The following is a 14965-nucleotide window of genomic DNA, read 5'->3' on the forward strand; positions in this document are numbered from 1 at the left end:
TTGGTGAATGACTTTATGGATAGACCATCTTAATACATACACCATTTCTTAAATGAATGTAATCTGTTTTCTGGGGGCTGAGAATAAAGTCACTTACTCAAGTCAAATAGTTTTGACCAAAGCAGGAAGTCTGTATCCAAAAATCGTGCCTATAACTCATTCCTCGGTGCAGCAGAACTGTCAACTCTCAGCTTAGCTATGATGGAGGTAAAATCCTTTGGTGATGTGAGGGCCATTGAAGTACAGCCTTATTACAATGAAATCCAATGTCTAAAAATTGTTCTTATTTTGGGCTTGTACCACAGTAAGAGCCAAGATTTTAAACTCTACTAAATACAAAACAAACAAACAAACAAACAAAAAGACTTTATATATTTATGTTTATTTAAGAAAATACTAGTAGTGATGTATTATTTTTAAATATACAGTTAATATATTTGGAGTTATTTAAAATTTATATTGAGAAAAACATATGTATTTTCAGTATTGCTGTAGATAAGCATCTACATAAGACTGTTAAATTGTTTTATATCAAACAACTTTTATAATACTCATTTTATTGTTATAATATTTTATAAATTTTAAGGAATATGACAAAAAAGATATTGTAGGTATTGAAGGGTGTTCTCTGGGAGGAGTTGGGGTACAAAAGGGAAACAAGAATGTGATTTAATTCTATTTACTTAAAATATGTTTTTAAATGTTAACAAATTCAGATAAATTGAAATCATGTAACTTTTCTCATAATGCAATATGTTAAAAAAAGAAACTAGATATAAAAAATAATAATCTAATTAAAAAATGGTTGCAGATCTAAACAGAGATTTCTTAACAGAGGAATCTCAAATGGCTGAGAACATATAAAGAAAAGTTCAACATCCTTACCTACCAGGGAAATGAAAATCAAAATATCTCTGAGATTCCATCTTACAGCTGTCAGAATGGCTAAGATTTGAAACACAAGTGACAGCTTATGCTGGCGAGGATGTGGAGCAAGGGGAACATTCATCCATTGCTGGTGGGAGCGTAAACTTGTACAGCCACTAAGGCTATAAATTAACATCGTGGTTCCTCAGAAAGCAGAGACTCAAATACCTCAAGACCCAGTTACACCACTCCTGGGCATGTATCCAAAGGACACTTCGCCATCCCACAAGGACACCTACATGTTACGTTCTTAGCAGCTTTATTCATAATAGCCAGAAACTGGAAACAACCCAGATGTCCCTCAACAGAAGAATGGATAAAAGAATGTTGTACATATACACAGTGGAACATTACTCAGCTGTTAAGAAATGACATTATGAAACTTGCAGGCAAATAAAAGTAGAAAAGATCACCCTGAGCGAGGTAATCCAGACCCAGAAGGACAAGCATGGTAAGTAATCATTTCTAAGTAGGTTTAACTGTTAAGTAAAGAATAACCATGCTACAGTCCCCAGACCCCAAGAGGCTAAGTAGCAGGGGTTCAAGTTGGAGCTAGATCTCCCTGGGAAGAGGGAATAGATTTTGAGTGTGGACGGGGGCAGGAGAGGATGAGAACAGGAAGGGTCAGGTGGAGGGAGAGAGTACTTAGAGAGATGACTGGAATTCAGGATCATTTGGGGGGTGATGTGGAAACCTAGTACAGTGGAAATTCCCTATAATCTATGAGGGTAACCCTAATGACGACTCCTAGTAATGGGGGACACAGAGCCTCAACTGGCCATCTTCTGTAATCAGGCAAAGCTTCCAGTGGTAAGGCTGAAATACCAGCCCAGCTACAAAACATTCATGCAACCTGGAATCTGTTCTGCCTGCAAGACGTGCTGGGGCAATAGTGGCACAGAAATTATCAGAGCGGCCAACCAATTTCTAGTCTAACTTGAGCTCATGTCACAAGAGGGAGCCCATGCCTGACACTGCCTGGATGTCTAGGAACCAGAGGTTGGACAGCCTAAAGACCTAGGAGAGAACCAGACAGGACTGAAGAAAAGGAGTCAGCAAAATGCTTCCTGGTGGTATTCTCTATACTCATAGATCAGTGCCTAGCCCCGTCATCTTCAGAGAGGCTTCCTCCAAAAGTGGCAGAGACCCACAGACAAACATTAGGGAGAGCTCGGGAAACTCTGTGGAAGAGGAGAAGAAAGGATTGTAGGAGCCAGGGGTGTCGAGGACACCACAAGAACACAGAATCAACTAAGCAGGGCTCCAAGATGCTCAGACTGAAGTGATACACATGGTCCCTGTGAGGGCCTGAGCTGGGTCCTCTGCACACACCTATGATTGTGTAGCTTGGTGTTCTTGTGGGACTCCTCAGAGTAGGAGTGGAGGGGAGGCCTCTGACTATTTTGCCTGCTCTTGGGACTATTTTCCTCCTACTAAGTTGCCTTGTCCACCCTTCATATGAACGAGGTATGTGCCTAGTCTTATTGTAAATTGTTATTTTCTGTTTCGTTGATATTCCTGCTCTTTACTGAAGGCAAATGAAGGAGGAATGGTTCTGTAGGGGAGGAGTGGCTGAGGGAGGAGAACTGGGAAGATTGGAGGAAGGGAAAAATGCAATTGGGATTTTAATGTACGGGAGAGAATAAAAATACATAAACTGTTGTAATAAAATCTGTCCTGTATTACTGGTAAGAATATAAAAGCTGCTGCTGTTGCTATGGAAAAGCAACCTGTGCCAGCTCTGCAGACAGCTGAGAGAACTTAAAAAGCAGTAAATACCATGTCAATGCACGACACTACAAACTACAGCCTGCGTATCCACTGATAGGTAAAAATTAAAAAATAGATATGGCTGGGCGTGAGGCACATACTTTTAAGTCCTAGCACTCAGGAGGCAGAGACAGGTATATTTCTGAGTTTGAGGCCAGCCTGGTCTACACTGAGTTCCAGGACAGCCAGGGAAATCTTACCTCAAAATAAAAGGAAAAATAAAATGTTACAGCCATTTGTTTGTTTGTTTGTTTGTCTTGCTATGTTGCTCAGGATGGCTTCAAAATGTTGAGTGCAAGAAATCCCCCAGTCTCAGCTTTAGGAGCTAGGAGTACAGATGTTACTACACCTGGTTTCACAGTGAGGAGCTCAAGACTGACAAATCCAAAACACAGATGGACCCTGGAAACACTGCAGGTAAATGAGCCAGATGCCCATGGATGCATTATTCCACTTACAAGACACACAGAGAAAATGCAAATCCACAGAGACAAGCTTGAAGAAGGTGCTGAAAGAGAGCTGTTAATAGTTATAGAGTTTCATGGGGATAGAGAAATGGCTCAGTGGTTAAGAGTATCAACTGTTCTTCCAGCAGACCTGGGCTCAATTCCCAGCACCCACATGGCAGCTCATAACTGTCTATAACTCCAGTTCCAGGGAATTAGACACTCTCATACAGATAAACACACAGGCAAAACACCAGTGTACATGAAATACAAGTAAGTAAATTATAAGAATAGTTGTAGTTTCCTTTTGAAGCCCTGAAAAGTTAAAAAAAAAAAAAACATGATGGCTGTACCTCACCTTGAATATAATTATATAATTAACACCACAGAATTAAGCAGTGATAAGGGTCAGAGGTGTTATATTATACATATATTGTCAGAGGTGTTATCTTATACATATATGTCACACTTTATTAAGAATGGCGAGGCTAACAAGCTGTTTCAGTAAATACAGCACTTGTCACCAAGCCTGATAGCACACGTGAGGAAAGTAAAAGGAAAGAGCAGACTGCTGCCCCCGTTCTCTGACCCCAACACATGAATTCTGTGGCTCATGCACACCTACATTTATACACAGAGAAAAACAAATGCAAAAACAAAAATTTTTAAATTATATAAAAAAAAGTGGGCTGAAGAGATGGCTCAGCCATTAAAGGCTAGGCTCACAACCAAAAAATATAAAAACATAAAATTTAATGATATCAAACCCATTGTATGGTAAAGAAATTATGTCCCAATAATTTTGTTTCTGTTTTTGTTTTTCAAGACAGGGTTTCTCTGTATAGCCCTGGCTGTCCTAGAACTCACTCTGTAGACTAGGCCTGCCTCTGCCTCCTAAGTGCTGGGATTAAAGGCGTGCACCACCACTATCAAGCTCCCAATAAAATTTTTATAATAACAAAAAAAAAATTTAAGAATGGGCAAATGTTTTTCAAGTTCTGACAGTAGGTTCTGTATTGTGTTTGAAATGGTCTACATCTACTCTGGGGCGCTGACAATGCAGGGAGCTGACAATGGAGGGAGCTGACAATGGAGGGAGCTGTGTTGCAGGACAGACGGCATCTTCCTCTTTTCCCCAAGACTCTAGAACCACCTAGAAAGAAGTCTTAGTTTTAAAAGCCCTAGGGCGTTTCTAGTTGTGCTACAGCTTGGGGTTCTGTCTGCTGTTTCAACAGATCAAAACCTGGCACAGAGAACAGGAAGTGTTTTTAGGATCATCCTTTGGCAAAGAGTCCTGGGAGCAAAGTGTGATGAAGGCACCATTAAATAGGGACAGACAGACAGACAGACAGACAGAGGCTGACTGCTGTCCCCGTGCATCTCATGCTAGCATAGATGCCTGCGTGGGTCGGTCGAACACCACGCCAGCTTTGCTCTAGAGCCCAGCCTCGCTCCAGCCCAAGCTGACACTCGTTCCCTCCCATTATCTACCTCCTAGACCTCCCTGGAAGTGCTCGCACTGCCTGGGGCCATGCCTGCACTGGAGCCCCCACCCAGCAGCACTGGAGCCTCTTCCACCCAGCAGCAGGAGCACAGAGTGGCAAAGCATCCTGAAAGTGAGTAGGCCTTTACCAATGACACTGTTTACAAGTTACCCCTATAAACCTAAAGTTTTTATATTCTTAACTAAAGATCTGACTTTTTATCGGTGTAACTTATTTGTGATGCCAAACCTTCAAGACAGTACTCAGAATTGAGTGAACAGCTTTTACTGTGTGGCTAAGCCAAGCGTTCCTTGAGTAAGGACAGCAGTGAGAAGCAGGCAAGGCAAGAGACGCTGCGCACGGCAGCCGAACGGACGCCCGAGTGTTTCACACAATGCTTAGCAGGAACTATGGACAAGATTACTTTGATTTTTTGTTGATCTCTCTTAATTTCTGCATCCAGCTGCTTCTTTTTCTCGCCCTCTTCTCTAAGCCGTTTCTGCAGCTGTACTTTCTGGTATTTCAGGTGATCCACATTCTGCTCAAGCTCACTGGCCCGCTTCTCATTCTGGATGGACAGTGATGCCAACTTCTTACTGTCTTGCTGCTTCTTTTGTAAGACCTGAGATCGCACAGAATATTCCGGAATAAGAAGGAATAGTTTTCTCATTTCCTAATGGCACAATATTTTCTTTTTCTTTCTTTCTTTTTTTTTTGTTGTTTTGTTGTTGTTGTTGTTGTTGTTATTGTTTTTGTTTTTTCGAGACAGGGTTTCTCTGTGTAGCCCTGGCTGTTCTGGAACTCAACTCTGTAGACCAGGCTGGCCTTGAACTCAGAAATCCACCTGCTTCTGCCTCCCAGGTGCTGGGATTAAAGGTGTGTGCCACCATAGCCCGGCATGGCACAATATTTTCATTCAGTAGTAAGGGCAGCCATTTTCTCGAATTTATATTTATTTTTGACAGGTTCACTAATACATGCTTACTTTTCTACAGTTATTTTTAAAAACTGTTAAGACAGGATCTCTCACTTCTAATTTTTTAACATTGAAATTGTAATTGAAGCCGGGCAGTGGTGGTGCACACCTTTAATCTCAGCACTTGGGAGGCAGAGATAGGCAGATTTCTGAGTTCGAGGCCAGCCTGGTCTACAGAGTGAGTTCCAGGACAGCCAGGGCTATACAGAGAAACCCTGTCTCGAACCCCACCCCCACCCCCAAAAAAGAAATTGTAATTGAAAATAGTGCACATTCATTAGACATATAAACAAAAAATGATGAAACTTATGTTAATAATCAGGAAACTGAACCACTTTTGCTTTTTTATTAAGAATTATAACTTGGGCTGGCGAGATGGCTCAGCAAGTAAGAGCATTGACTGCTCTTCCGAAGGTCCTGAGTTCAAATCCCAGCAACCACATGGTGGCTCACAACCATCCATAATGAGATCTGACGCCCTCTTCTGGTGCATCTGAAGATAGCTATAGTGAATTATGCTGTAGTGAGCAGGGCAGAGCGAGGGCGGAGCGGGGCCAGAGCGAGCGGGGTGGCAGAGGTCCTGAGTTCAATTCCCAGCAGCCACACACATGATAGCTCACGGCCATCTGTACAGCTATAGTGTACTTGTACATATAAAATAAATAAAAATAAAAATAAATAAAAAAATAAAAAGAATTATAACTTGCCAGGCGGTGGTGGCACACACCTTTAATCCCAGCATTTGGGAGGCAGAGGCAGGCAGATTTCTGAGTTCGAGGCCAGCCTGGTCTACAGAGTGAGTTCCAGGACAGTCAGGGCTATACAGAAAGACCCTGTCTTGAAAAACAAACAAACAAACAAAAAGAATTATAACTTAAAATATATGTGGCATAAAGTATTCTAGTTACTGCCTAATCTGCAATCCACTTGCAGTGTCTTCTGTAACACACACACACACACACACACACACACACACACACACAGAGGCATAGTGGCTCACACCTATAATCTCGACACTGAAAAGGCTGAAGCAGGATAATCACAAACTCCAGGACAGCCTGGGCTAGAGAGTGAGACACTGTCCCAAACATAGACATGCATGATTTATATATATGGGTGTATATGTATATATAACATATGATGAAAAGTAGAACACAAAACTGAGTTTATATATAAAATTATGCTATGCTATTACAGACTTCAAATCCTGTTTCATGACACAATTACTCATGAACTGTTCATCAGATATAAGGAAACATGTTCATATAAATGAACCCACTCCCGTAACTGCACAATAGTCCACTCTTATTTGGGGGTCCTACTTCTCTGGCTCACACTTACGATGGTCTGTGAGCAGCACTAGAAGCACTCGTATCCCCAAGTGTTTACAGTAGTGTGAAACACCAGCACGTAACAAAGTACTCCCAGGCAAACAAATGACACACCCAAGACTTGTGTCGTGGCCTGTGAGACGCTAAGGGGATGGGGAGTGGTGACTATCCTAGCTTTATAAGGCGAAACTAGGAGGATGACAAGTTCAAGTCCAGCCTAGTCTACATAGTGAGTTCTAGGATACCTAAGGTTACATAGCAAGATTCTCTCTGATAAACAAGCAAAAAGAATTAAGGAAGTTACTAATACATTATGTAGGTCATAAGTAATAATTATCTTAATTTTAGAAATAGATTACTAACATAAACATATTTTGGTTTAATTTAAATATTCATGCAAATATTAAAGTTTACAGCAATTCTACTTAAAGGGAATCTTGGACCAGCATTAGTCAGACTGTTAACTGCACTGCAAAGCACCGATTAGACTGAGGGAGTTTTATTTCCATGTAAGATATCTTGTTTATTTCAGACAGAGAATAATCCAGGTTGGGCTAGAACTCATAATCCTCAATTGTCTTAGATGCTGGGACTATACCCACCATATTGGCTCCTTAAATTTTTTCATATATATACATACATATACATATATACATATATATGTAATTAAAATAATGACATTTCTTCTCTTCCCTTTCCTCCCCCCAATCCCTCCTTTGCACTCCCACTTAATCTCTCTCTAATTACTGGTCTCCATTCATTTCTGTAATTGCTGTTATATAAATATGTACATACACACACATTCCTAAATAACTAAGTACAGCCTGCTTGGTCTGTGTAATGTTGCTTGTATACACATGGCTCCAGAGCCGACAGCCTGGGACTGCATAGCCAATTGGGAGCTCTTCCCTAGGGAAGACCACCCTGCCACCTTCAGCCATCAGATGTGCAGAGAGACACTGTGGTGGTTTGAATATGCTCGGCTCAGGGAGTGGCACTATTGGGAGGTGTGGCTTTGTTGGAGTAGATATGACCTAGGTGAAGTGAGTGTGTCACTGTATGTGGGCCTTAAGATCCTCATTGCCATGCTCGCTCATCATTCCAGTGGATTCCGCATGTCAGGCCTGAAAGCTTGTTCATGTACAGCTTCAAAGGGAGCTAGCTAGCCTATTGGAGTTCATTTCTTGGCATCTTGGCATTTCCTAGCTCAGAAGTGTTCCAGATTGGTCTCTGCTAAAGTCTGTGGAGAGATCTGCATGCTTTCCTTATTCAGGCATAAAGGTGCCCTAAGAAATATTTCGTTATTAGCTAAAACTGAGATTTAACATTGTTTCCTGGCCTCCACAGTGTTTCAGTGATCCTAATTGATTTCCTAGCTGTTATTAGCTTGGAATCTTTACAAGGGAAGCTGCCTTAGCAGACAGGGAGTCCCCAGAGTTAGCAATAGAGGTCAGGCATTATTGCCTACTGATTCCCACAAGGAAGCTGCCTTATCAGACAGGGTGTCTCCAGGGTTAGAGACAGAAGTCAAACACTATTGCTATCTGTAAACAGAACTCTAAGAGCAGTGCCACACAAGGCAGAATTGCTTTACAAACTAGAGAGTAGTTGAAGAGTTTCCTGAACTAATGTTTGTGTTAGAAGCCAAACCATTCCCTAGGAATGGAGCTGCTAGAATGGGACCTCCTGGTGCTTACCTGCTTCAGACCAAGAGAATTTGCTTAGGGCTGCCAAGATAGCCCAGCAGGGAAGAGCACTATTGCTCTTCCGAAGGAATCATTTACACCCAGCTGTTTGGTCTTACTGACTTTGATGTGACCACTACCTGCCTATGTGATCCCTGACATTCACCCTGTTTCTGTATACTATATAAGTCTGCTGATTTTCACTTTGTGCAAATACACTCAGATACCACACTTCTTTGTGTCGTCTCTGTTTGTCACTCGCTGAATTCTTTGCCCACCAGGCTAGAACTCTTATCAACCCATGGAACAAGGGGTCCCTGCAGAAACCCAGTCTGTAGCACCTCATCCTAGCTGACTGGAAACCAGTATTCTGCTAGCAGCCTTTAGATGAAGATGTAGAGCTCTCAGCTCCACCTGCACCATGCCTGCTCGGATGCTGCCATGTTCCTGCCTTGGTGATAATGGACTGAACCTTTGAACCTGTAAGCCAGCCCCAATTAAATGTTTCCCTATAAGAGTTGCCTTGGTCATGGTTATCTGTTCACAGCAGTAAGACCCTAACTAAGACATACATCAAAGGCACAAGAACTTCTAAAACAGTGCACTTTGTTTCTGCCCTCTGCTCATTAGATGTTTTTCTCTGAAGTTCAGTTCTGTGTCTTTTTTTTCTTTCCTTTGTAGCATCATCAGCAAAAAAGCATGTATGCCAGAAAACAGGAAAAGCAAAATATGTTTACCTGTTTAGAGCTTTATTACTTTTTTATTTTGAGTGGAACTGTGTCATTTTGTTTTTATTTGCAACAAGATAAACATCTCTTGCTACTTCTCTGGTGTGCCAGGACCTCTCACTGCTGAGAGCCCTCCCTTCTGATGTTTCAAGCACCACGTAGACAGCACCAAACACAAAACCAAGCAGTAATAAAGCTCTGAATAGGTCAATTATAACTCAATTCTACCTACAATAGGGACAATATAAATATGTTTCTACAAAAGAAACAGATAGAATGGGAGGTGTGGGGGGGTAGCTCTTAAGAGGCTGAAGCAGGAGGATGGTGCGGTTGGCTATATTGTGAGATTCTGTCTCAAAAAATACAAAACAAAAGAAACAGAGAAATTTTACTTATTATTTACTTATTTACTTTTTTGTTTGTTTGAGACAGGGTTTCTCTGAGTAGCCCTGGCTGTCCTGGAACTCACTCTGTAGGCTGGCCTCGAACTCAGAAATCCACCTGCCTCTGCTTCCCAAGTGCTGGGATTAAAGGTGTGTGCCACCACCGCCTGGCTAGAAACAGAGAGAATTGCAAGCACATTCTAGAATCTTCAAAACTGGAAATGGCTTCCTTGTACAAAAATCTTTCTGGACAGAATATTCTTACTGAGTAGGATGTGCGTGTGTGTGTTTTCCCCCACTGAACAACATGCTCAACCCTAGAAAAGAAGTCGTAACTCTTTCTGAAGTTACTGCTAAACCCAAAGCATGTGGAAATGAAGTCTGGATTGTAGGACTTACAGTGACTAACCTTTTAAATCAACCAATTATGGTTTCAAAAACTAAAACAGTTCACATCTGCAGAGTATCTACAAAATGTCACCTGTCCCTGATGTTGTATATGCACTGCTTAACTGTTTCTCTTTTGTCCTTCAGAAAAGGGCACAATTTTTGCTATCTTTATGTCTTACTATGTGTGTGATTTTATGCCAAGATTAAATGTTTATTGAATAAAGAAATACACTACCCAGACTGTAAAATACACTAAGTAATGAACACTCTAGGCAAAAGGAAATGTCATATAGCTCTGACGATTAAAAATCGAATCCCATTTCTCTCAATACAAGAATCCCAAAGAGGAGACTTGTTTTCCTTCTGCGGTGCCAGGGATCAAAACCAGGGTCTCACACACACTAGGTAAGTCCTCTACCACTGGCTTCATCCTAGTCCAGCGAGATTCAGAATTAAGAAAGGATGGCTTGGCCAGGAATGATGGAGCACATCTTTAATGCCAGAACTCTGCAAACTTGAACTCTGTGAGTTCATGGCCAGCCTGGACAGGATAACCAGGGCTGCACACAGAGACTCTGTCTCAAAAATACTAAACAAACATGAGCAAGATGGTTTTGTGAGGTTACGGGGTTGTATTTTGTAAGTTACCTGAACTCTCAGCTTCGCAGCATCCATCTTTTTCCGGAACTCTTTCTGTAATTTTACCTTTAAAGCAACATCAGAAAGGTCTTTGCTTTCAAGTTCCTGCAGCTGCTTCCGGGTTTCAGTGAGTTCCACTTTTGCCTGCTCAGCTTCGTGTTCCAGTTTCGTTACCTTCAAAGAATACTGTCTGCTCACAGACTTGGCATTGTTACCTTCACAGAAACACAGCAGGAAGAAGAATTACAAACTCCAACTCCAACCCTGTACTCTAAAACTAGTGGCAGCTACAACCGAGCTATGTCATTAAACAGGCAGCTTGACCTCCAGGCTGTCCAGCAAACCCAGCTTGCTACCAGCCCACTTAATGACTGTTCCTGTCTGGTTCCAGCTGATCTCTTCACTGCTTTATCTTTTGTGTTTAATGTTATAGTTGAGATCTATTTTTTTATGTATGTGTATGTGTATATCTGTATATGTAAAGGCACATGTGTATGCATATGCTGGGGCCACTGGGGCCAGAAGAGGCTGTCTGATTCTCTGAGTTGGAGTTACAAATGTTTGTGAATTACCCAGTGTGGAAGCTGAGAACCAAACCTAGGTCTCTCCAGCCCAGTGAGTTGTTTATATCCTCTCAAATTGTGACTGAGGTTTGTGGGCATCAAGCTTCAGCTAAGATATGAGGAGTCAGTTCTTCCTTCTATAATGTAGATCCTGAAGATGCTCAATTTCTGAGCCTCCTAGACTGTCTCAGCTCTTCCCAGCTCCGTGAACTACTTCGTTGTTCACTCAGTAAATCCCAGCTGTTGGTTAAATTAGCAGAACCAATGCAACAGACATTAAAATCTTTTTAATGGAGTTCTTTTTTTTTTTAAAGATTTATTTATTATTATAAGTAGGTACACTGTAGCTGTCTTCAGATGCACCAGAACAGGGCATCACGTCTCATTACGGGTGGTTGTGAGCCACCATGTGGTTGCTGGGATTTGAACTCAGGACCTTTGGAAGAGCAGTCGGTGCTCTTACCCACTGAGCCATCTCACCAGCCCTTTAATGGAGTTCTTAACCTAAATACATAGTGAATAATACATTCTTCTTCTAAAACTCTACACCTGTGTAACAATAATATGTACAACTGAGAGCACTGGGAAGGAAAAGACCAACACGCCTGAGCTGGGCTTCTGTAAGGCAAAGCTGACCAGGCTGATGATGAACATGGCATCCACCCCAGCCTGACAAAAGCTTGGTTTACCAAAGAAAATAACTCTTAAGGACAAATCTTTATATTTTCAGAGAAATAAAAATTATCTACAACTAAAGTACAATATTTAATATTAGCAATAAACTATCAGGCTGAGGATATTGCTCATTGGTAGAGTTCTTATGTAGTATGCTCAAAGCCCTAAGTTCAATCCCCAATACAGAAAAAATAAATAATTAATTAAAAATGAACCAAGGCCCCTGGACCTCTCATAGCGTCCCATGCTAGAGCAAACTGTGGCTCCTAGCCATTGCCCAGCCTCTGTGCCTGCAGGCCGTTGGCATAGCAGTGGGTCACACAGTAGAAAAAAAATGAACTAAGTCAACATTGACTAATAACTAATAACTTAGGCCCTGGCTTTACTTGGCAGCAGTTAGTGTCCAGCACATGCAAACACCTAATCTGCTTTTGCTTGGTTTTGCTATTACTGCTGTCATACTGCAGAAAGAATGCCACTCTGTAACCAGGCTGTTCTGGAATTCACTACCTGGCTCAGACTGGCCTTGAACTCACAGAAATCCTCCTCTTCGACCTCTAAAGTGCTCAGATTACAGATGTGAGGCCCAGCTAAAAATCCTGGGTTTAATCTCCTGCTCTTCAGGAAAAAGGAAAAGAAAAATGTTCCTTTAAAGTATACACATAAAGTGCCATGAAGTTTCAGCCAACACAGAGCTCATACTAGCTAGAAGAGTTCAAAGGTGAGTCCTGGCCTCACAGACTCCTGCACCGGACAGCTCTGAGCTGCAGAACTGGAGTGCACGGCACCACTTCACAGGAGCCTCAGATGCTCCTCCTCACACAAGGACAAGATACTGTTACCTGTTTTTATTAACTCTTTGATCAGATCTTCTTTCATCCTGATGTTAATTGTAAGTTCTCTCATTTTTTGTTTAGCTTTATTAAGTATGAGTTCTGAAGTCCTTAATTTTTGTAAATTTATCTCTTGACTCTCCTGGAGAGATTCCATCTTCAAATCTTTAAAATCAAAACACAAAGACCTTAGTATATAAAATATTCAACTGAAGCAGAATTTTGAAACGGTTAAAAAACAGAACAAAATTAATCTAGAGTGTCTTAGTTACTTTTCTATTGCTGTGAGAAACCATCATGACCATGGCAATTTATATAAGACACCACTGAATTTGGCTCACAGATTCAAAGGGTTAGAGGCCTAAAGGCAGAGCCAAGGCATGGCAGCAGGGACCACTGAGAGCTCATACCTTGACCCACAACCATGAAGCAGAGAGCACAGTGGGAATGGTTTAAGTTTTTTAAAACCTGTCTCCAGTGACACACTTCCTTCAACAAGGTCCCCCCTCCTAGTCCTTCCCACACAGTCTACCGACTGGAGACCAAGCACTGAAATAAGCCTATGGGAACTGTACCCATCTAACCAACACAAAGGGGTAGCAGAGGAACAACAGGAGGGGAATCAAAACAGAGAGCATGTACGGCAACCGACACCTAAGCTTTCAGCTTACGCAAGTTTTTAGTTTAAGTTTTTAATTTAATATAGTTTTAGTTTAAGTTTTTAATATAATCTTTATACATGTTATTCATATAATTTATCATACTTTCATGGCTGGAAGAACAGCTTTAGTTCCCTTTAGGTAGTTATCCGAGGCAGCTAAGGAGGCCGCTTCCTTGCCCCTCAAGACTGTGCTGCAGTAGAGAGTACCATGGTCCGAGCATGCACAGCCGGCCACTGTGACTGCTCACTCCGCTTTCTTAACTGGGCTTGCACAGAAAGCACTAGAGTGGCACACACGTGCATTCTGGCCTGAGTTCCTTTTGTGACTGTACACTGGTAACAAATGACTCAAGGGTGGATACTTGACTAGCACTTAAGTTTACTACTTCTACATTCTAAAGTTATCATTTGTTTTATTTTTAGTCTTAATTTTGGTAGATATTATATGCATGTTATTTTCATAATTTGACACTTTTGATGTTAAATTCTCTATAATCTTACTTTTGTGCATTAACTCACTTACAGGTCAAAATGTGTAAGTTAAAATATCTTATTAGGTTTGCTGGAAAAGTGGCTCAGAATAAGAGCACACGCTGCCCTAGCAGGGGACCTGAGTTTGATTCTCAGTACTTACATTACATGGCTCATGACTATAACATCAACACTCCTGGCCTCTGCAGGTATTTGTGCATATGTGCACAAACTCACACAGATATACGAGTTTAAAAACTTCTTTTCATTTTTAAAATGTCAATTAAAATGATATGATCCTCCTTTGCCATCCTCCCCTCTGCCCCCACTTCAGCCCCCTTCCATGCCCCCTGACGCTGCCTCTCAAATTCAAGTCTCTTTCTTTGATTACTACCGATTACATAACTGTCTTTAATAAACACTACTAGCATATAGGGCACTACTTAGGCTTCAAGCAAGATGGAGCACTGACCCGAGACAACAGACTCCTAATGGGCTGCCCACAAGGTGTGTGCACGGTGATCAGCAATACAGTACAAATCAGAGCGAGGCTGCAGCTAGACTTCTGTCCACAAAGTTTGTCTCCACACAGCTGACTGGGGAGCTTTTCTTGTTTTTGTTTTTGAGGCAAGAGCTCATTAAGTAACCCAGAGTTACTTTGAATTCTTACTGCCTTGGGTGTCTGAGTGCTGAGACTGAAGGTGTAGAAATACATGCAGGTTTTAGAAACCAAACCAAACCAAAAAGATTATTAAGGAATGAATAAGTTGGAAAACTAGAGGTGGAAGTGAGGCTGTGGAATGTGCGTCAGCAGCAAGGGAAGCTTGGCGCCCACTTCTGGCTTTGAGAGGACCTGAGTGCTTTTTAAATGGTCACTAAAGAACCGACCCCTTGGTTGGTGGTTGAGACCCTGGGAGCTCTGAGGGTACTAGTCAGTCATATTGTTGTTCCTCCTAAGGGGCTGCAAACCCCTCAGCTCCATTGGTCCTTTCTCTAATTCCTT

At 41.7% G+C, this 14965-nt stretch overlaps 1 protein-coding gene and 1 pseudogene across 6 annotated transcripts in view; one reads left to right on the plus strand and one right to left on the minus strand.

Moving 5' to 3' along the window:
- Kif27 (kinesin family member 27) overlaps positions 1-14965 on the minus strand; it is an 82700-nt gene that overhangs the window by 37099 nt on the left and 30636 nt on the right. For 4 of the 6 annotated variants that reach the window (XM_031358587.1, XM_031358585.1, XM_031358583.1 and 1 more), the window contains 3 exons: positions 12840-12995; positions 10769-10974; positions 5052-5249 (listed from right to left, as the gene is read on the minus strand). In XM_031358587.1, the coding sequence (XP_031214447.1) occupies positions 5052-5249; positions 10769-10974; positions 12840-12995 (560 nt within the window). The remainder of the gene's footprint in view (positions 1-5051; positions 5250-10768; positions 10975-12839; positions 12996-14965) is intronic. The other 2 variants (XM_031358586.1, XM_031358588.1) reach the window with 1 other exon arrangement.
- Positions 12196-12323, plus strand: LOC116082887 (annotated as a pseudogene).

The sequence above is a fragment of the Mastomys coucha genome, unplaced genomic scaffold (genome assembly GCF_008632895.1).
Source record: "Mastomys coucha isolate ucsf_1 unplaced genomic scaffold, UCSF_Mcou_1 pScaffold7, whole genome shotgun sequence".
Lineage (NCBI taxonomy): Eukaryota > Metazoa > Chordata > Mammalia > Rodentia > Muridae > Mastomys > Mastomys coucha.